Below are 21721 nucleotides of genomic sequence, written 5' to 3'. Positions count from 1 at the left end.
AAGACCCAACAAAGAATTACAGACCAATTTCCATTATGAGCTTAGATGTGAAAATTCTCAATAAAATATTTGCAAACCAAATACAAGAACATATAAAATCATCATCCACCATAATCAGGTCGACTTCATCCCAGAATTTCAGAGATGGTTCAGCATATATAAATGAAAAAATTAATCCTCTATATAAGCATTCTGAAACATCTCATTAGATGCAGAAAAGACTTTTGGCAAAGTCTAACACCCTAGAACAGTGGTTCTCAATCTTTCTAATGCTGTGAGCCTTTAATACAGTTTCTCATGTTGTGGTGACCCCAACCATAAAATGATTTTTGTTGCTACTTTATAACTTTAATTTTGCTACTGTTGTGAATTATAATGTAAATCTCCATGTTTTCTAATGGTCTTAGGCAACCATTGTGAAAGGGTCCTTTGGCCCCCAAAGGGCTCAAGACCCACAGGTAGAGAAACACTGCCCAAGAAAGATTGGGGTACAAATGACAGACCTCAACATAATAATGAGTTTACCGTAATCCACATAAACTTAAATGACAAGAAACCCAAATCATTTCCACTAAAATCAGGAATAAGATAAGGTTATACTCTCTCTGTATTTATCAATGAAGTTCTGGCTAGAGCAATAAGGCAAGTGAGGGAAATCAAGGGTTATAAATCAGAAGGGAAGAAGTCAGAGTATCTTTATTTGCAGATGGTATGACAGTATATGTAAGTGACTCTAAAATTTCCATCAGGAAGCTCCTATATCCGCTAAGCACTTTCAGCAAAGTAGCTTGATACAAAATTAAGACACAAAGATCAGTAGCCTTCGGATACACAAGTGAGAAATGAACTGAGAACAAGATCAAGAAAACAAAACCTTCCACAATAGACTCAAAATATATAAAATACCTTGGGGGTAATTCTAAGCAAGCAAGAGAAATGTGAAAGATAAAAACTTTAAGACATTGAAGGAAGAACTTGAAGAAGATATCAGATGATGGAAAGATTTCCCATGCTCATGGATCGATAGGATTAATACAGTAAAAATATCCATCCTACCAAAAATAATCTACATACTCATTCAATGCAGTCTCCATCAAGATACCAGCACAATTTTTCACTGAACTTGAGAGTATAATTTATACTTTAGTGGTCCTTTGGGTATATAATATGGCTTCCATTTGTGTGTGTGTGTGTGTGTGTGTGTGTGTGTGTGTGTGTGTGTGTGTGTGTTCATGGGATCCCTCTGTGTACAGTCTTGTGTGTCTAGGTGTCTGTATGTGTTTCTTGTGCTTTCTATTTTGCTCTTCTCTTTTCCTTGTTGTATTTTCTATTTCAATCTGATTGTTTTTGCTTTCTCTTCCTTTGTTTTATTCCTTTGATGCCTGTTTTCTAACAGGAGACGTAAAAGGGTGTGGATTCAGATAGGAAGAGAGACATAGAGGGATTGGGAGGGGTTGGGGAGAGAAGAAAGCATAATCAGACTATATTGTAAAAGAAACTGTTTCAAATAAAAAGAAAAATTCAATTGCGTAGTTACCCTCAGCTTTTGAGGAATCAATCTATCACCAATAATTAGTTCCATGGCAGAGGAAATCTATTCAAATCCAGCCTGTTTCAGGGATCCAGAAAGTAGGTCCATCTTGTGTACCTTCCCACACTCAACACCAACAGCTCACCAATTCATCCTGAAAAATCCTACCATGTCCTACAGCGTCCTCCTACCATAGTCTCCAGATTTCTGAAAACAGGACTCGCTATTTCAGATGTCTCAAAGGACCCAACTGAGTATAAAGAGAAACAGCGTCGGGCATGCCAAACCGGTCTTCCTGCCTCTGATACCCCGATATGAGCTGTTTTCTCATCCTTGATTTCTCCTTTTATTTTTACCTAGAACAGGGTTCCTATTTTATTAAGGTTTTGTATATCTTTTTTAAAAAAAGATTTATTTATTTATTATGTATGCAACATTCTGCCTCCATGTATGCCCGCATGCCAGAGGAGGGCGCCAGATCCATTACAGATGGTTGTGAACCACCATGTGGATGCTGGGAATTGAACTCAGGACCTCTGGAAGAGCAGCCAGTGCTCTTAACTACTGAGTCACCTCTCCAACCCCCAGGTTTTGTATATCTTAAAAATACTTGGAGTTGGAGAGATGGCTCAGGAGACAAAAACACTTGCTGTTCTTGGCAGAGAGAGGGCTTGGGTTTGGTTCCCAGTATCCACATAGCTGCTCACAACCATCTATAACCCAAGTCCCAGAGATTTGATGCCCTCTTCTGAACTCTGCAGGCACCAGGCATGCATGTAACACACAGGTATACATGTAGCAGAACACCCAAACACAGAAGAGAAATCCAAAAAAGCTTAAAAACGCGTATGGGATTTAAGCATAAAATCAAGATTAAGTTTCTGTGACTTGCCTGTGTACAGAATGCGGCTGATCATCCCTGGCATCACCATGAAGAACAGGGGCAGTATCTTCAGGTACCCACACACTATGCAGGCAGCCTTCACGTGGGACATGTTCTTGCCACATAAGCAGCGCTGCACAATGACCTGCCAGGGAAACACAACGCAGTGAGTGAGACAACCAGAAACTGATGTCCAAGCTCCCTTTCAGGGCTTAAAACTTCAAGAAGAAATCATGGCGTTGGCTGAAACTAAAGGCCTTTGGAGGAATACTATGATTTAAAGTACAGTTTAATTTGTATGTCATGTGACTTCATTCCTCAAGCAGTCCTATCCCTCTTATAACATTCTGTATACGAGCAATGTATGTAGGACTCGGTACATGGAGACCAATACATGTTAGCTATAGTTATGTTTAAAAGCTCCCAGGAGATGTCCCAGGAGAGTGGGTGAAAGCACAAGGACCCTCATTGGGGTCCACAGAACCCACGTTGGGGTCCACAGAACCCACGCAAACCTGGGGAGGTGGCATGTGTCTGTAGTCCCTGTGCTCTTATGGTCGGTGGGGAACAGAGACGGGAAAATTCTTGGTAACTTGCTGGCCAGTTAGCCTGGCATATGAAGCAGTGACCAGGAGACCCAGACAGAATGTGAGGGAGGGACTGATACCTGTGGTTGATCTCTGACCTCTACAGGTGCAGTGTGACAAGCACATGCCTATATTCATGAGACTGCATAGTGTCCAGGCTGCATTAGATAGTTCTATTAGTAGTAATACAGACGTATGCTGTGTTTTAGGCTGTGAATCTAATATAGCAGACATCATCAGAATCTTCCTACTATTATAAGGTAATTGACTCTGGCTAGTCATAACTATTGCTATGGGAACACAAAAATCAGGCAGTAAGTAGATCATTGAGACATCCATGTAGATTATTTTCAGAATGTTCTGAGAACACCTAGCTATGAATCATATTTAGTTATGATGATCCTCAGAGAAGGATGCATATAATTTTAAATTCCTACTGAATTCATGCAAATCTCTTAAGAGTTCTGTAGAAAAGCAGACTTTATAAGATAATCCCATGACGGATCAGGGAAGTATATACCTCAACTAAGGGAGTCATTTTAGGGTTTACAAGAGACTTGATTATAAATGGGATCCCAGGTCCAAGGAGAGATCCCCAGATTGTTCTCTGGACAGAGGAGAGGGTGCCTGAACCGGCCTTGGCCCACAACCATACTGATGAATATTTTGCTTATCACCATAGAACCCTCATCTGGTGATGGAGGGAGATGGAGGCGGAGACCCACGTTGGAACACTGGACTTAACTCCCTAGGTCCAAACGAGAGGCAGAAGGAAAGAGAACGTGAGCAAAGAAGGCAAGAGCAGAGGAAACCTTCATCCGACGTTGTATGGCGATACAGACGGAGACCCATATTGGAGCACCGGACTGAGCCCTCCACGGTCCAAATGAGGAGCAGAAGGATGAAGAAAATGAAAAAAGAAATCAGGACTGCGAGGGATGCGATCACCCACTGATACAAGGGGACTGATCTAATGAGAGTTCACCAAGGCCAGTTGGACTGGGACTGAACGAGGACGTGATCCAACCAGATTCTCTGAATGTGGCTGGCCCGGAGCCTTTCTGAAAAGCCACTGACAATGGCACTGGGACTTGCTTCCTCTGCATATACTGGATTTTGGCGATCCAGTCTGTTTGGATTCTCACCTTCCCTGGACCTGGAGGGAGGGGGGAGGAACTTGAACTTCCCACAGGGCAGGAAACCCTGACTGCTCTAAGGGATGGAGAGGGAGGAGGAGAGAGAGTGGGGGGAGTGGGAGGGTGTTGGGAGGAGGGGCGGAAATGGAAACTTTTATAATTTAATAAAATAAAAAAAAAGATAATCCCATGACATCTTGTATACTTCTCTTTCCTCCCCCGCCTTTTGCAGTGCTGGGGTTCAACTTCAGGGGCTTGGTAGGTGCTCAAAGCTCCTCATAAAACCATAGCTTCTTGGTATTTTCTTCTAAAACGTAGTCAAAAATAGGGACCATCAGTCCAGAGGCAGCATTGCTCATAGTGAGCTGGAATTTCCCACGTTATTCTCAATCAAGAAAATGCATCATGGGCTTTTCCACAGGCCGATTTGGTGGGGGCATCTTATCAGCTGAGGTTCGTTCTTCTAAAATAACTCTAGCTTGTGTCAAGATGACACAAAACTATGCAGCAAAACTGACCCCTTTCCAGTCTGACACACAAACACATCACTATTAAACTATAACCTTTCCTATCTTGTTTATCCACCGAGATCTTATACTAATATTAATATCGCAGCTTAAAATACTCTAATTTTAAAAGTCCCTTTAAAATTTCAAACATTTTGAATGTCTGGTTTCCTAAATATTTCAAAGTCTCCCTTTTCCTTCTGTTTTTTGAAAATGAATTTTTTTCCATATAATATATTCTGATTATGGTACCCCCCCATTTCCGTCCAGATCCTCCTCAAATTTTCTCTTAATGTATAAAGTTTCTGTAAAACAGTCACAGTCTCTCTAAAATTCCAAAGTCTCTTGACTGTAGGATCTCAAAAAAAAAAAAAAAGTATGTAGTTCTTCACCGGAACAGGAAGAATCACAGCCACAATCAGATCAAAGCAGAACTGAGAGTCAAGAGCATATAACAAACTCAGTGCTCGCTGCCTAGCACCATTCATCACTCTCTGAGCTCCGGGTGGCTCTGGCAGCAGCGCTTCACTGGACTAGCCGTTGAAAGCTGTACTTGCTGATTTTATGTCAACTCGACACAAGCTAGAGTCATCAGAGAGGAAGGAGCCTCAGCTGAGGAAATCCCTCCACGAGATCCAGCTGTAAGGCATTTTCTCAATTAGTAATTGATGGGGAAGGGCCCAGCCCATGGTAGGTGGTGCCCTCCCTGTGTTGCTGGTCCTAGGTTCTCTTAGAAGATGGGTTGATCTTCTTAGAGATCAACGGGAAGCTAGCCAGTAAGTAGCTCTCCTCCACGGCCTATGCATCAGCTCCTGCCTCCAGGTTCTAAGCAGCAAAAGTCCACACACACACACACACACACACACACACACAAACAAGCACCCACACACTTAATCACTTACCTGGTCTGTGCACCAGTACCACAGAGCTGTAATAATCATTCCGAATGCGGTTCCTGGCCATGGAATGTCTCCAGTGACGGCATCTCGGAAGATGTGGAAGGAGTCCGGCTGAGGAGTGTAGCACTTGGAGCTGATGGTCAGGTTGTCCCCCTCGATTACAGAGGGGATGGCGTTCATGTACTTCTCTGTGAAGCTCTCATAGCCTCCGACTTCAATAAATGCTGCCAAGGCATCAGAGAGATGAAATGTCTCCTGCACAGTGCAACAGCTGCTGTTTCTGATAATCCCCTGACGGGGAGCCCATGGAAACCTCAGTGACCTCTCCTGATATACATCCCAATCACAGCTTTCCATTCCTCTCCTGCGCTGTGGCCCCCCCAAACCTTCCTCTCCCCCAGGCCCTCTACCCATCTATTTCTCTTCAGAGAAGAGCAGGCCTCCCAGGGGTATCACTCAATCATGGCTTAACAAAATACAGTAAGTCTAGACATAAAATGCTCATATCAAGACTGGTTGAGGCAACTCAGTAAGAGGGAAAGAGTCCGATGGTTAGGCAGGAGAATCAGAGAACACCCTCTTTTAATAGATTATTATATAAAATAATACAACTGGTTAATAGTTATTAGAACTTGTCTAATACTTCATCTTCTATTTAGTGAAAGTTCTAGATAAATCAAAAGATTTTTTATTTTAGCAAATTTTTGTTGTTTGAAATGGATTATTTTGGGATTTTTGTTTTGTTTTGTTTGTTTGTTTGTGGCTTCAAACTCAGAGATCTCTCTGCCTTTGTTTTCAGAGTACACTGCTGGACTTAAAGGCCGGTGCCTCCTTTGCAGAGCTGTTTTTTGAAATTGAAACATCATTTTCACGTTTCTCTATATTCCTCTCCAATACCCATTCCCTATACCCATCCCCCCCCTCTCAAATTCATAGCATTTAGGTCACAAACCAAATGGCATTACTAACAATGTCCTTAGAGGAGAACCCAGGCGCAATCCAGTCTGGTTTTTACTGGATAAACATAAGGATTCAGACCAGATAAACAGAAACCTAACCTCAGCATTCCTCAGAAAACTCCATAATGTGGGCTTCTGTTTGTCAGGAAAGTCGCAGTTTCTTTTCTCTGCCCTAACGGTCCACCGACGGGCAAAGTGTACCTGGTTTTGTTTAACCAGAGCAGTCCGCATCAGCTCAAGGACCAACAGCCTGCTGACTGCCACAGAAAATCCACCTGTTTTCCGACCAAACCGCCGCTCTCATTCCTGTGAGATGACCTGGCAGTTTGTTCCCCAATAAACTGTTTCCTACCCATGGAGTGGCCTAGTTAGGGGTGCTGCTGCATTCAGCTTACAATGGCCCCTTCTACGTTAATACTTACTACCTTACTGATACAATTACGACAGAGATCAAAGGCTTTGATACTTTCAATCCAATGCACCAGTGTTCCACTAAGGTTATCAACCAAGGGGTTTCATCCATTCTGAGCACAAGGAAATGGAGGTTAAATATTATAGTTAACCAAAGCAATATTTTAAAGGAAATAAAACTCATTCATTTCCTCTTTTTGATAAAACAAAGCAAGAAAGAAGCTAGGCAACCATCCCCATGGTGTGAATTATACACACGAAAGGAAAATATGACCCAGGAGAATTTGAAGGAAGCAACAATGAACAGACGGAAGGAAACAAGAACCTAGGGATCTGTGGATTCAGTCTCAGCTTACCAAACACCATGAGGATGAAAGATCCAACCAGCATGATAATGGCCTGGAAGGTATCTGTGTAAATCACAGATGCCAAGCCACCTGTGGGCAATAAAGAAAGGAACCAGTATTTAATTTACATGCTCTTATGTATTTGCCCTGAGAGCTGGCTTCTCCTCTAGTCCAGATGCCTAATGAAACATTGACATCCAAAGCCCCTGGCTGTCAGGAGTGAGTCCAGCCACCTGGGAGGTTGAAGACAAAAGGTTGTAAGTCCCAAGGTCCCTGAGGTCCAGAGTCAGTTCGAGGACAGGCTGGGCAGCTTAGACTTTGTAACCAGAAAACAAAGCAAGAAAATGAAAAGGCTCCTGGCTGACTCACAAGCTTGACTCTTAGTTTGAGATTGGGTCTTATTCTGTAGCCAATTCTGACCTTGAATTTATATGTTGGCCATGCTGGTCTTAAACTCCTGGCAATCCTTCTGCCTCAGTAAACCTGTTCCCACAGAATTATCTCCCTAGTATGTTCTGCTCTTTCTCTAGCCATAGTCTTTTTAAATTCTGTTTTCTCTTCCCCTTTCCCATCTTCTCTCCTCTCCTTTTTCCGCCCCTCCACTTCTGTTCTCCTTTCTCCCCCTTCCCTCTCTTCTCCTCCCCTCCCCTTCCCTTCTCCCTCTACCTTTGTCTCTTTCTTGTTAGGACCTTACTCTGTAGCCCAGGTTAGCCTTGAACTCTCAATCTTCCTGTCTTAGCTTCCTTAGCTCTTCCATTATCTTAGGGATAATGGGACAGAAAACCATGCATGACTCTTATATCTGTCTCATTATAGTGTAGCTTCTTATAGTGTAGCTTCACTGTTATGCTTAATTATAAATATTAAGTAGAGGAGAGGGCAGAATTTTAGTATCACTTTAGTTTTCCCTAATAATCCTCTGTTTTCTCCTATTTACCTCTTCCTTGGGCAAAGCCAGCTAGCAAAACCATTTTTGCTCTAGTGTAGGAATATATCATTGTTTCCTTAATTGAATACTTTATTTAGTGGCTATGTTTTTCTCAATAAGATACGGGCACAGACACATAAACACACACATGGGTGGGATCACCAAAAGGTCGCACAATTCAACCAAGGATCCCGAAGACTCACCCGTGATTGTGAAAACAGCCGTGATAGCCAAAAGGATGAAGATCGCCAGGTAGAGGTCCAACCCGAAAGCCAGCTTTATGAATATGGCTCCAGAAAATATATTTGACTAGAAAAGGAACAGTGAAGACAGAGAAGCATGCACTTCAGGCCTCTGGCTTCTGTTTTCAAGGTTCAACGCCCCATCCTCTTCCCAGTGAACTCCTATTCACCCCTGACGAGCCTACATAAAAAATCCCATAGGAAGATAGACAAACAGGAGTTTCTCTCCCCACTTACTGCACTGCTCCACCGAGGCACTTATTAAAGAAGGTGCCATGGCCTGAGGATTCTCCGTATCATGAGGATTAGGGACAGTCTTTAGTTACCAATGGGAATTTCTGACACTGGTGGGGCAAAACATAAATTCTTTTTCAAAATGTGTGTAGTGTGTATGAGTGATGTGTGTGTTTGCATGTGTGTAGAAGGTAGAGAGATACCAGATATCCTGCTCCATCATTCCCCACCTTACTTCCTTGAGATGGGGTCTTTCAGAGAACTACAGGTAGGCAGGTGGCACACAAGTCCACTGATCCTCCTGCTTTCCCCTGCCTTGTCCCCCACTCTGGAGCTGTAGAAGAGTTCATGTACTGTGGAACAATCATTTTATACACCATGAATATTTGTTGTTCTCACTGGTTTAATAAAGGAATAACTGACCAATAGCTAGGTAGGAGAGGACACTGGGAAGAAAGAGGGTGTGGTCATGGGAGTCTCTAGGAGATGCAGAGGAAGCAGGAGATGAACTTGCTATGCTGAAAAAAGATGTTGCCACATGGTAGATAATAAATATTGGTAAATTTAAGATGTAAGAGCTAGTTAGTAATAAACCTAAGCTAATGACTGAGCATTTATAACTAATAATTAGTCTCTGTGTGGTTATTTGAGAGCTGGCTGGCGGGATAGAACTGACTGATGGAACATAGAAAGACTACCTACACACATGACCATGTCTGCATTGCTGCTTCGGTGCCAGGCATTGAAACTAAGGTCCTTATGCTGGCACAGGAAACATTGCTACCCATGAAGTGTTTGCTTTTATTTTTATCTTTTCTTCTTCTTATTATTTTAGATGCCTGTTTTATTCCAATGAGAGAGGAAATAAAGGGTGTGGGTGGAAAAGTGGGAGCATCGGAGAAGAGTTGGGGGAACAGAAACCATAACAAGAATACATTGTGTGAAAAAAATCTATTTTCACTAAAAACAATTAAATTTTTGGTGGGAAAATTAACTAACTAGTTAAAAAATAAATTCATAAAGGGTCTTGAGAAAAAGGGAAAACTATGAAAAAGAAACATTTCTAATAAAGACAGAATTTTAATAACAGGATTTTCTTTTGCTAAAAGAGAGCATTTTGGAACAATTGCTAATATCTTGGTAAAATAGTGCCGTGTAGTTCATTTCCTAGCTTTTTTGTTTTCCAGCAGAGCAGCAACAGTTCTGAGGTCTGACCTGAAGTACCTGGGGAGGACAGACATCTGCCCACTAATGAGCTTCAGTGTTTATGCTGCTGGAGGTTGAAACCGGGGATCGACCTTTTCTCAATCCTGCCAGAAGAGATTCCACAAACTCTTCCATCTTCAGTTCTTGTAATGATTTGTTTAATAAGTAGCCAGGGTATAATTGGCTATCGATGTGTGCACGTGTATAAACAGACATGTTTATGTCACTCAAGACATAACCTTGCAGGTGTACAAGGACGGCTGCTGTGCCATCAGCGGATTACAGATACACATGGAAAACACTCACGTGTGCATGGATTCCTTGCGCCCCACCCGGCTTCCCTAGATTCCACTCCTTATTTACCACCCAGAGCCACGCCTTCCAGAAGGCCACACCCTTCCAGGGTTCCTTTAACTGATGCCCTTCTGTTTCGGCGCACACTCATGATCTTTGGAACCATAAAGCTATCGATGTCTGAGGGGACCTCAGAGATTAGCAAGTCCTACCCACTTGTAGAACATGTGAACACAAAGTCTCTGGCACCAAGGTGTTCTTCTACTTCTTACCTTCCCACCTCAGGGACTGTTTAAATGAAACATCATTCCAGTTCAACCTGACAGGAGCTAGCACCTTTCCTGGTTGTGCGGGGCACACCTTCTGCTTATATATTCAAAAGAGGTCAAATATTAATGCATAAGTCCTCATCTCCCTGGTCTTTGGCAACTCTTGTTGCTTGGGAATCTTTGCTAACATTAATTGCAGATCAATACAGGGTAGCATTGCTCACATGGCTTTAGGAAAGCCCCAAGCATCTGGGCCCAGCAGCTGGTTCACTTGTAACTAACGCAGTCCAGCAGAAGAACAACATCAAAGGCTACTTTTCTGTCCTAAACTCAAAGGCTACTTTTCTGTCCTAAACTCCAACACACGTGCCTGGCTTAACTGGGCATTGATACGTAGGAATAAATAAGCTACTCTTTCTTCACATGCTGCTCAAAGTTCAAATGCCTCTTGTCTTCCATCAGGGATAATTTCTAAGGCATAATCATTTTAGCTACTCATTTATGATACAAGTTTTATAAGGACAGTCTTCGATAAGGCAAACTTAAGTAGGTTTAAGGATACAAAGTACGTCCCTTCTTATGTGATAATTAAACTGAAAAAAAAGTCAGAGCTGGCTCAGAGAAATTAAGGAAGTTACTATGCAGGGCAAGTAGGCAAGTGGGCAAGGCACAAGCCAAGAGGCCCTGTAGAAAGCAGCTGCTATTACCCGCGTGACTGACATTTGCTCTGGCCACACCTGCATTTCGACACATGGAGGGCTTTAGAGGGCAGATCTGTACTCTTGTGGTTCTCGGGACCTGAAAGTCAGCTGCTCTAGGCATGTGGACATCCTGAGCATTTTCCCACCCAGGAAGACTTATGAGAGAAACCCCAGGAAGTTTGAGTCTACTGGGAGTTTTATCCACAGTCTCTACACACTAGTCTCCAATTTTAGCAGCTGGTCCCAACTGGCAAACCGTAGAATGTCCAATGCCAGGAGACAGGGGACTCACTGGGATATTCAGAATCACCGAGATGAAGAGGGAGAGGACCGAGAGGTAGATCTGGAGCCGCTGCCCACCGAACCGCTTCCTGAGGTATTCCGGCATGGTCATCACCTGCAGAGAGAGAAGACAACAGGAATTCACCTCGAGCCTAGCGCATTCAGATGATTTGACATTTGCTAAATGACTTCAGGCAGCTAAGCACTATGCATGGCATCCTGGGGATACAGAGGTGAGAAAGACATGATTCCTCTGTAGAGTTACGATTCTGGAATGAAATCAAGCGCTGGAGGCAGAACGGCAATCTCCTCCTGGCTCTAATGTTTACCATGTATTATGACACTTTCGGCAAATGACAGTCTATGGAGTCTCCTGTTCTTAAAGAAGAGGGTTAGTGCAACAGTAGAAAGCACCTATAGCATTCCTAAATACCCGGACGACATTGAACAAATCATTTTTATTATATTTACCAGTAATGCTGCAGTACAGCAAAAGTAATATTTGTAAATTATAAACTGTAATATGATTATATAACAAATTGATTATTGAGAATATTGTAAGCATGCATTTGGGCATGTATTTATATGATTCCCTTTATTGGAAATAAGATTTACATTAATTAAGTCTGAGCTTAGAGAAAAATCTTAACTTTCTGAACTAAAGTAAGAGATTGCTCATTGGACACCTAGAATAAGCATGCAGCTTTCTGCGTTTTTCAGAGTGATTGGACTCATTATTTAATCTTCTCTGATATAAAAATATGTTAATAAAGACACATACATTCCTTTTGTCAAAAAAAAGGGAGGGATTCTTAGCATACCACCAATGGAGAGCAGCCCTGGAGACATGGTAAGCTACAGAAAAGAATAGACATACATCTTCTGGGGCATGTGCTCTTGAACCAAGGATAGCATCTTTCAACAGGGATATCAGGAATGAATACATTTGCCGTCTTCTGCTGATGTGCAAAGGAGGGTCTCTTTACCCAGGGTGTCTGTTCACGGAGGCAATCCCCAAAGCTACACAAGACTCTGAATCAATGTTTCCAAAGAGCAGGATGCTCTTCTTAGTTCTCAAGCAGATCTCCTTCCTGATCAACCTGCACATAGCTGCATGGCTGTCCAATGGGCGTGCGCGCATACATACATGCGAGTGTCCAATGGGCGTGCGCGCATGCACACATGCGAGTGTCCAATGGGCGTGCGCGCATGCACACATGCGTGCACAGCGCCACTGTTAATTCATTACCATCCTGTTCTGTATCCCTCCTCCTGCCCTGTAGTTCTTGCTCTGTCTATAGAGGACTTGCGCATCCTGATCCCCAAAACTTCAAGACTTCAAATTGTTTGCACCACCTTTACCTCTAGTCTGCTAACAAACATGTCACAGGTATCCAAGAAGTGGCTTCCTTTCCTCTGTTTCCTTTCTTAAGCCTCGCTTTGGATGGTATGAACTTTTAATTTATTAAACTTGATGCATAGCCAAGCTCCTCATCTCTCTGCTCGTGCCTCCTAAATCCTGGTATTACGGACATGCCCTACCATTCATAGACAACATTTCATGAACATTTTTGTTTGTATATATGTATGTATGTGTGTATGCATGTGGAGCTCGGATCACACTCATGGTTGTTGTTCCTAACGTGCCATCCACGTTGTCTTTTTGAGACAGGGTCTCTTAATGGCCTGGAACTTGGTGATTAGGCAAGGCTGCCTACCTAGGAAGCCCTAGGGATGTGCTCATATCTGCTTCCTCTGTGCTGGATTACCTGCACGTGCTATCATGGGCAATATTTTTATAGAGTTGCTGCAGATCAAGCACTTCACTTCACTAATCTCTTGTCCCAGCCCAAGATTGCATGAACTTTTGTCCAAGTCCATTGTCCATTCAGATCCCCAAGTTAAACTTCATAAATGGAAATCTGATCACAACCCTTGAATCCTTGAAAGCTCTGCACTTCCCAATTCTAAGAAGATACAGAACACTTCAAAGTTTTATTAAATTTATTTATTTATTTTTGTGTGTACACGCATATATGTATATACACACATATGTACACACACACACACACACACACACATATTCCTAGGTGTGCACGTGGAGGTCAGAGGAGCACTTCCTTGAATTGATTTTCTCCTCCTTGGGACTGAACTCAGGCGATCAGGCATAGCAGCCAGTGCCTTTACCTACTGAGGCATCTCTCTTACCCTAGGACACTCTTTTGTAAATGGCATCATCATTTTAAAATTTAGTCATTATACTAAGTATATATTAACTTCATAATTGTAATTTTATTTTATGTGTATGAGTGTTTTCTTACATACATGTCTGTGTACAGTGCCTGAGAATATCAGAAAACAGTGTTGAAGTCACTGGGACTGTGCTATGTGAACCCCTTTAGCCAATAGCCTTTAAGATACTGGCTCAGTCTGGGTGTGGCCACATGTATTATATATACAGATAGAGAATGTGCACAGCTCCTTAGAGGTTTGATTCGGTTCCTGCTCCCCACGCATGCAGAGGATTGCTGATCTGTAAGTCTATCCCTAAATAAAGAGACCTTTATTATACTCCATTCTGAGCTAGTATGGGACTATTTAATTATAATCGACTACATCATCTGGTGCCCAAATGTAGTGGGAACCAAAACGTGGGGCCAAAGTCCTCACCTATCAGGACTGGCTCAGAAGATCCACGGCCCAAAAAGTCTCTATACATTTCTACTTCTGATCAAGATACTTATACAATGTTTACATTTTGAGGTCATTGTCCTCATTTGCTGCACAGTTGTTTAAAGACTATTTAATGTTCTAATATAAAGCCTTAGTCTTTAAGCTATATAGGTATTAAGAATTGTAAGTCAATAGTCACCCATGTTTTTTATACTTATAGTTAGACTAACCAGGTTCTTTAGATACATAAAGATTGTATTTTGCATAGATAGATAATCTTCAACCACTTCAAAGAACTGTAAAATATGGTATTTAAATAACTTAGGGTTCCTGGCAGCACTGATCTATTCCCAAGAGAATATTGGACACTGAAGACACTCCACTTAGAGCTTGTTTTCTTCTTGGCAAAAGTGGCCTTTGGGCAAAGAACTGCCCATGCCTTGACCACCGACAAAATGTATGGTGTCCGGACTAAATAAGCAGGATACAAGAAAAAAGACTGCCAAATCTTGCCAAGACAGGGTAAGACGGTTTAAAAGATTTTCCCACCTCTGAAAATGGCCTGTCAGTTGCTCTAGGCCTTATCCAAAGTTTGTTGCTCCAATATTGCAAATGAGACTTTGGGTGATTGCCCAGGTAGCCAGTTGTCTCTGTCATTTATTGCTCGCTTGCACTTCCTGTTTACTCAGTAATATTTTCCCTCTCAGGTCTTTGATGGGGTTGAAGACTAGTTAGTTGTAGTTACTTTCCTTTCATGACTTGGCCAAGCCATTTCTAATACAAGAGTTAGTCTTGTTAGGCTAGGATAACTATTAAAAACATTTAGCAAATGTTTCTTGCTTGATATTATTTATGCTGGTTGTAATTCTAATTTTTATACTTAATTTTTATTCTCACTATAGATAGTTTTGTATTAGGCTTAGAACTCTTTATTTTAGACAAAAGGGGGAGGTACTGTGAGAACTCAGCCAATAACCTTTAAGATACTGGCTCACTCTGGGCATGGCCACATGTACTATATATACAGATATAGAACATGCACAGCCCCTTGGCTGCTGGATTTGGTTCCTGTTCCCCACACATGCAGAGAACTGCTGACCTGTGAGTCTATCCTAAATAAAGAAACCTTTATTATACTCCATTCTGAGCTAGTGTGGATTACTTTATTATAATCGGCTGCAGGACTGGAGTTACAGATAGTTGTAAGCTACCCTGTGGGTACTGCAAATACAAGAGCAGTCAGTGCACTTACCATTGAGGCATCCCTCGAGCCCCTATACCATTGTACTGATATTAGCACGTTTTAATTATATAAAGCAATGGGTATCACTGTGATAGTTTTGCACGCACACAAGCACACTTTGACCGTGTCCACTCTATTTCCTTCTCTGGCCCCATCCCCTCTGACACTGCTCTCATTCCTCTTCCCAGGTAAGGGTACCCATGGAACTTTCACAGCTGGGCCCACCCCCACTTCCCACCACTCTTCTCCCACATAACCCTCTAAATAGTCTTCATTTTAGTCGACCTCCAAATATTCCCAGAAAGAAAGATTTTCAGCTTCCATACATTTATTCTATCATCCAATTTTCCTACCTGAAGAAGTCAGCCTTATCCCAGAGTACTTAAGCCAGACCACAACTGAAACATTGCTCTTAGGACATGCCCATGACCCCAGCTTTGCTCCCAACTCGGACTTGGATTCTACCTCGCTGATCATCAGACAGGGGCCACCATTAACCCGGCAGCAGACACATTCTATACTAGTGAGCCCTATGGGCAAGGAATTTTATATATTTTCTGTATATTATCAGCAACAGGACCAATGAGGGCCAAACCCCCAGGTTTCGTGATTTAACATAAAGAACAAGTGGGTAAATAGATCCATCAGATACTCACCCCTGCTTTGATGTAGATGGGCACAAAAAACCACCCCAGGAGCAGCAACAAGAGGAATGACTGTAACAGACCAGGAGCAGCATTACGTTAAAGGAGCTTGGCTTGTGGCCTTATGATGTTATGACTCTGCCCCTGCACAAACAAACCTCTTTTCTTAGTTCCTGTCTAATACAGCATTTATATAATATAATATCTAATATTTGGCAGAACAAGCAGAGGATGAAGAGTTTGAGTTCACCTGGACTAAGAAAAAATTGTGTAAGCTTTGTCAAAAACAATGAGCTTACGTGGGAGAATTATACGTGAGTGTCAAAGCACGGAGGAAAGAAACTCTGGAAAGGGAAGAACATCCTCAGGTCCCTTTAAGTCTTGCCAAGTATAGCTGGTGCTACAGACTGGAATTAAAGTACAGTTTTATGACGTCTCCACACACAGCACACTGTTCTTGCCGTTCCTAGTGTAGCAGGTCTAATGGGCAGTGTTATCATTGCCATATATAGGAGAGGTGTAAGCTTCATCAAGATGAAAGAAATGAGAGGTTAGAAGCTACAGAAACAGATATCTGCAACGTGATAGCAATACGCATTGGGCTATGGGTCACTTTCTTCATGCCTGTGGACGCATCCTTCATTGTATGGTTCACAGCACCATCTGATCAATTCCCAGGCCACAAAACACATAGAACAATGTCTGGATATGTTCCTGATATTACCGAGGCAAAAATAGACAAAAACAAAACAAAACAACCTTCAGCACTGGAAAGGCAGAGGCATTTGTGAGTGAGCCAAAGTCACTTCTTGAATCCCCTTAGGGTGGTTTGTTTAAAATTGCACCATAGTCCCACTTTGTCTATGCTGCCAATATACACGTATACAAAAACACCAAAAAGGATAGGATAGAAGCCTGTGGAAGCTTAGTTGTAAAAGGTACCAGCTGTACTAGCCTCATATCTAAAGTTTAATCCCCAGAAACCACAGTGGAAAAAAGAACAGACTCCTGAAACGCGGGCTCTGACTTGTGCTGTGAAGAAGAGAGAAATCGCAGGTTCCTTGAGCTGTGTGTGATGCTCTCACCACATGCCTGGCTGTGTGCTGGAGTGGTGTGTGGCTGCAGGGAAGCCAGGTTCTCTGCTCTGAAGAACTCAGGGTCTAGTTAAGGGAGGCAGTCTCTGCAGAATGGTAACAGGTCAGCCGTAAAGTCCTGTAGGTTTGGTATGGCATCTTTCAAAACGTTCATTCCTCACCACAGCACCACTGCCTCCTCAGGTCTCACTTGGGTTTCTGCTCATCCTTCTGGCACGAGCACCCGCAAACGCTCATGACATCCGCCAGCAAGTCCTGTTGTCTATGATGGATCCCACCTCCTGTGTGGGCTCTCCTCTCTTTTAAACTTAGTTTTGAGAATTGCCTATATATACCGTCGTCCAGTCAATTACTAGTCTCTCTCCAGCTACTCCTCCGCCCCTCACTCCCTCTCATGACCTATTTTCTTTCATTATTGGTGTGTGTGTGTGTGTGTGTGTGTGTGTGAGAGAGAGAGAGAGAGAGAGAGAGAGAGAGAAAGAGAGAGAGAGAGATCTACTCAGTTCATTTAGTGTTGCTGGAATGTATATGTGTTTAATGCTGACCCCTTGCCACTGTTTAACATACCATGGGGAAAAAGCCACAGGGAAGCGTTTACACAGTGTGATCTCTCAATACGGCACATGCTCCTGTCTCTGTGCTTTCCACTCCACAGTCGGTGCACGCTTGTCTGCCCCACGGGATCATAAGCTGCGTCAAGTAGGAGACATTGCTCTTCCTGATGTTTGTCTATTTATTTTGAGACAGGATCTCACTATGTAGTCTGCCTGGTATGTAACTCACTAGGGTAGATCAGATTGATCTCAAATTCACAGAAACCAGCCTGCCTCTGCCTCTGCCCCTTCCCCCGTCCTTACCCCTGCCCCTGCCTCTGTCATCCAGTGCTAGGATTAAATGCCAAATGCCTGACCTAATAATTTACCTTTCAGTGTGTCTATGGTATGCACACTTATGTGCCTAGGGTTGCACACTTACATGCAAAGGCCTAAGGCTGATGTTTGAATTTCTCCTCAGTTGTTCTTACATATTATTCTTTTTTTTTACATCTTATTTAAACAAGCCAAAAGCTCACAGATATGATTAGTCTCGCTAGACAAATTGACAAATCCCTTGTCTCTACCACTGAGGCAGATGGGCTGCCATGTCTGCTCAGTGTTCTCGTGGGACCTAGGGATCTTAACTGGGTCCTCTTGCTTGTGTGGCAGGTGTATTAACCTTGGAGACTCTGCCCAGCATGTTTTCTCTTACTTTTAATCTTTGGTTCTGGCTCAGGAATGAATATACAGTGTGATATCTCAGAAAGGAGACATAAGAGCTCAAATAGTCAAGGGACCAAGTATAAGTGGGGCTTGAACTATACAAAAATGAAATCCCTGGTAGGAATAACTACTTATGAAATGTACGAGGCTTCAAAAGTGCTCAGAGACAAAGACTGGACTAGCTGAGGAGAAAATAGAAACCAGAACAAAAGTAGCTCACTCGATACAGACTTCCGGGAAAACCAGGGATGCATGCCCGGTTGAAAATAGCCAGGCATAAATTTGACTTAAAAGAAAAATACATATATAATTTCTGTCACTTACATGTGACTCAAATGCTGTCACGGCGATTCCTGAAGCTGCACCTGTCCCAGCCAGGCCCACAAAGTGGCCACTGCCAATGTTGCTGGCAAACATGGAGGCACCCATCTGTGAGGAACGCAATCAGACCAATGTTAGATTCAGAAAATCAAAATACTACCCTTGGAGACAGGTGAGTGTTGAGATGTTTCAGTCACTACTTCTTGGAGGAAAAACAACACAGAACTGTGTACAGATGAAATCTAGCCTGGCAGCAGTTATTCTGTGGCCCATGAGCCAGGAACACTTTTCCTGCTGTGAGTGGTTACAAATGGTTTTTAAAGATCTGAAGAATGAGGTGTGCAAATTTGCAATTATGTGAAATTTAAAGTTGAGTGTCCATCATACTGGTCTGGAACACAGCTGTCAGCTTCGTATGCACACCGATGGCAGGTGGTTTGGGGTGTAGTGACATTGCTGTTCAGTCATAATAGACTCTGACCTTCAAAGTACAAGATACTTAGAGTTAGGCCATTTATAGAAAAAGCCTGATGAACCCTGCCTTACGGAAACATCAGTAAATCCTTCTATGTGTTCTGAGTGGAGCCTCAAACTTCCAGATCTCCGAAAAGCAACTTGACTCTCGAGTCAGTAACAGATTCCCAAGTTGCATCCGAGGGAATTCTCTCTATTCTCCCAGCCACAGTGCCCCGCTGGTTTCTGTCATTGAAGTTCAAAAATGAACTGTCAGTGGGCAGAGACTAGCAGGAGCCCTGAGAACAGAATTAGAGAGTGAGGTTCTGCAGGGCTGTCTTTGCCTCTGTTCTCCCTCTTTACAATCCCTCTTTGTAAGGAGGTGTTTGGAGCTGGTTTGCTACTCTAGGATTAGTTGAGAATTGCAGGTTTCACAAAGAGAGTAGGGAAGGCAATGCCTGGTTGGTTGTGTTCCCAAGGAAAACTGTTCCTACCCTCCCCACCAGATTGTTTATTAATTCTAGTTCCTGGTATGGTGTTTAGACAAGGCAGAAGATCTCTTGAAGGGAACATTTTCTGAGCTCTCACTGAATGCCTAGCCCAGATCTGACACTCTCTTGGTTCACGGAGGAATATCCTGCCTCTACTGCAGTGAAAAATCTCAGAAAACGTATCTGGTGGGCAGCTGTCCAAGAGCGTAACTGTGAACACCGCCACAGTGGACACTGACTGCATCAGCAAGTGTGCAGAAGAGAAGAACAATGTGTTTAAGGCAGGACTGCGGCGATCAGGAAACGAGCTGGCACTGCCGCGGATGACAGGGAAGATAATCTCCCAGGGAGGAGCAGATTAGCTCAGGATGGGGCGCAGAAAAGGAGTTCAGAGAGCCAATGGGAGCTAAGAAAGTTTTTCATGAGAACCAAGGAGATGCACATGAAATAGAACTGAGTGGTCGGTCTCCTAAGGCTAGACCAAAGTTGCTCTCCATGGATTATATGAAGTGATAGGTCTCCTAAGGCTAGACCAAAGCTGCTCCCATGGATTATATGAAGTGGCAGGACTCCTAAGGCTAGACCAAAGCTGCTCCCATGGATTATATGAAGTGGTAGGGTCTCCAACGGCTAGACCAAAGCGCTCTCCATGGATTATATGCTATGATCTCTCTGGAATCCCAAGTCACAGTCTTAAAGTGGAGGATTTATTAAAGAAAACACAGCAAGTTGGCAGGTACCCCTGCCAACATCACAACTTGTCCTCAATGTCTATCTCCAGAAGCCTCTGACCCACTTACTGGCCACCAGGTCATAGCTCGACCTGCCAGGAAGAAGCCTCCAACAGTGCTTCGATTCGTCTTCAGCATTGCCTGAGCAGAAAGGAAACCATTGGAAGGTTAGAGGCAATAGGTGCCCCCCGAAGACCAAGGAGACCCCCCAACTGCTTCACACAGCTTACTGACATTGATATTTCATCATTCCCACAGGGAGCCACGCTTTTCTAGACAGAGCGACACAACATCAGTTTTTAATGGACATAAAAGTCATGAAGACTCAGATGGAGAACTTCAAGAAATTATATTCAAAAACCTGATATTTAGTTTAGCTTATGAAAAAATATTACTTGTCTCTAAATCTGTCTTTGGAAAAAAGACTTTGAGTCTCAAATTCAATACCGAAAAGAAAGAATGATCAGGATGCGAATGGTCTAAACTTCTCACTCAGTAAGTGAGAAAATAGGTAAAGAGAAAAGGGAAGTCATTAAAATGAGATAACAGAAATGGCATTTGTGTTTTTGATGCCAGGTGCTGGGCATGCCAAGAAGAGCAAGCCCTCAGCCCTGGTTCTGCTAAAATAATGGGCTTGCAGGGAGAATAGGCTCATTCAGGGCTAACATGATTTGTGCCACACGCAAGCAAATTATTCAGGCAGAGAGACAACGATGCTTGGAAAATCATTGTCTCAACTCATCATTCTACACATCTACCAAGACACGGTTTCCCGTGCAGTCTTAGTGTCCACCCAGAAATCCTATGTTCTCCCACTTACTCCCAGTAGGCGATGTTTTCCCATGCAGTTTTTGGGCCCTCCCAGAGCTCCCACTGGCCTTTCACATACCCATATTCCAACAGCTAGCACCACCACAAAATAGATGACAATGACGGAGATGTCAGCTGCATTGTTGATGTTCTGGGACAGTGAAGACAGGTCTGAGCTGTCGGTGCTCACACTGGGGCTTACGGTGCTGGCCATGGCTGTAGGCAGGGCTTGTCCCCATTGCAAGCACTGGCACTTCTTTATATAGACATATATACGCAGTACGTTAATGATCAGCCTCAGGTAGGCGGAGAAAGATATCAGAGCCAGCTTCTGTCCACAGGAGACCTTTAAACCTCTCCTGTATGGCCAGGCTTTCATCTTATAGTGACTAGTTCTGGCTTCAGCGGGATTTGGAAACCAAGGAGAGAAGTCAGAAATGAGAATGAGGGTTGGAAAATGATATGGCAAGTATTTAAGAAAGAAAAGAGTATTTAGGAAAACTGGCCAGCAAGAGGGAACACAAAGGGAAGATAAAGGAAAATAAGGGACTAGAGACGTAAAGAGAACAGGACACAGTCAGGTGGGA

The 21721-nt window shown here is 43.0% G+C and overlaps 1 protein-coding gene across 1 annotated transcript in view; it reads right to left on the bottom strand.

Moving 5' to 3' along the window:
- LOC125411393 (solute carrier family 5 member 4) overlaps nucleotides 1-21366 on the bottom strand; it is a 39984-nt gene extending 18618 nt beyond the window's left edge. The window contains exons 1-9 of the mRNA XM_048451453.2: nucleotides 21214-21366; nucleotides 20394-20465; nucleotides 18653-18757; nucleotides 15988-16047; nucleotides 11426-11530; nucleotides 8391-8496; nucleotides 7269-7349; nucleotides 5546-5766; nucleotides 2424-2559 (exon numbers count right to left, since the gene is read on the bottom strand). Of these exons, the coding sequence (XP_048307410.1) occupies nucleotides 2424-2559; nucleotides 5546-5766; nucleotides 7269-7349; nucleotides 8391-8496; nucleotides 11426-11530; nucleotides 15988-16047; nucleotides 18653-18757; nucleotides 20394-20465; nucleotides 21214-21348 (1021 nt within the window). The 5' untranslated portion in view covers nucleotides 21349-21366. The remainder of the gene's footprint in view (nucleotides 1-2423; nucleotides 2560-5545; nucleotides 5767-7268; nucleotides 7350-8390; nucleotides 8497-11425; nucleotides 11531-15987; nucleotides 16048-18652; nucleotides 18758-20393; nucleotides 20466-21213) is intronic.
- Between the last annotated feature and the right edge of the window lie 355 nt (nucleotides 21367-21721).

This window comes from Myodes glareolus, chromosome 18 (assembly GCF_982192425.1).
Source record: "Myodes glareolus chromosome 18, mMyoGla1.1, whole genome shotgun sequence".
NCBI lineage: Eukaryota > Metazoa > Chordata > Mammalia > Rodentia > Cricetidae > Myodes > Myodes glareolus.
This window is presented reverse-complemented; position numbering and strand designations above follow the sequence as displayed.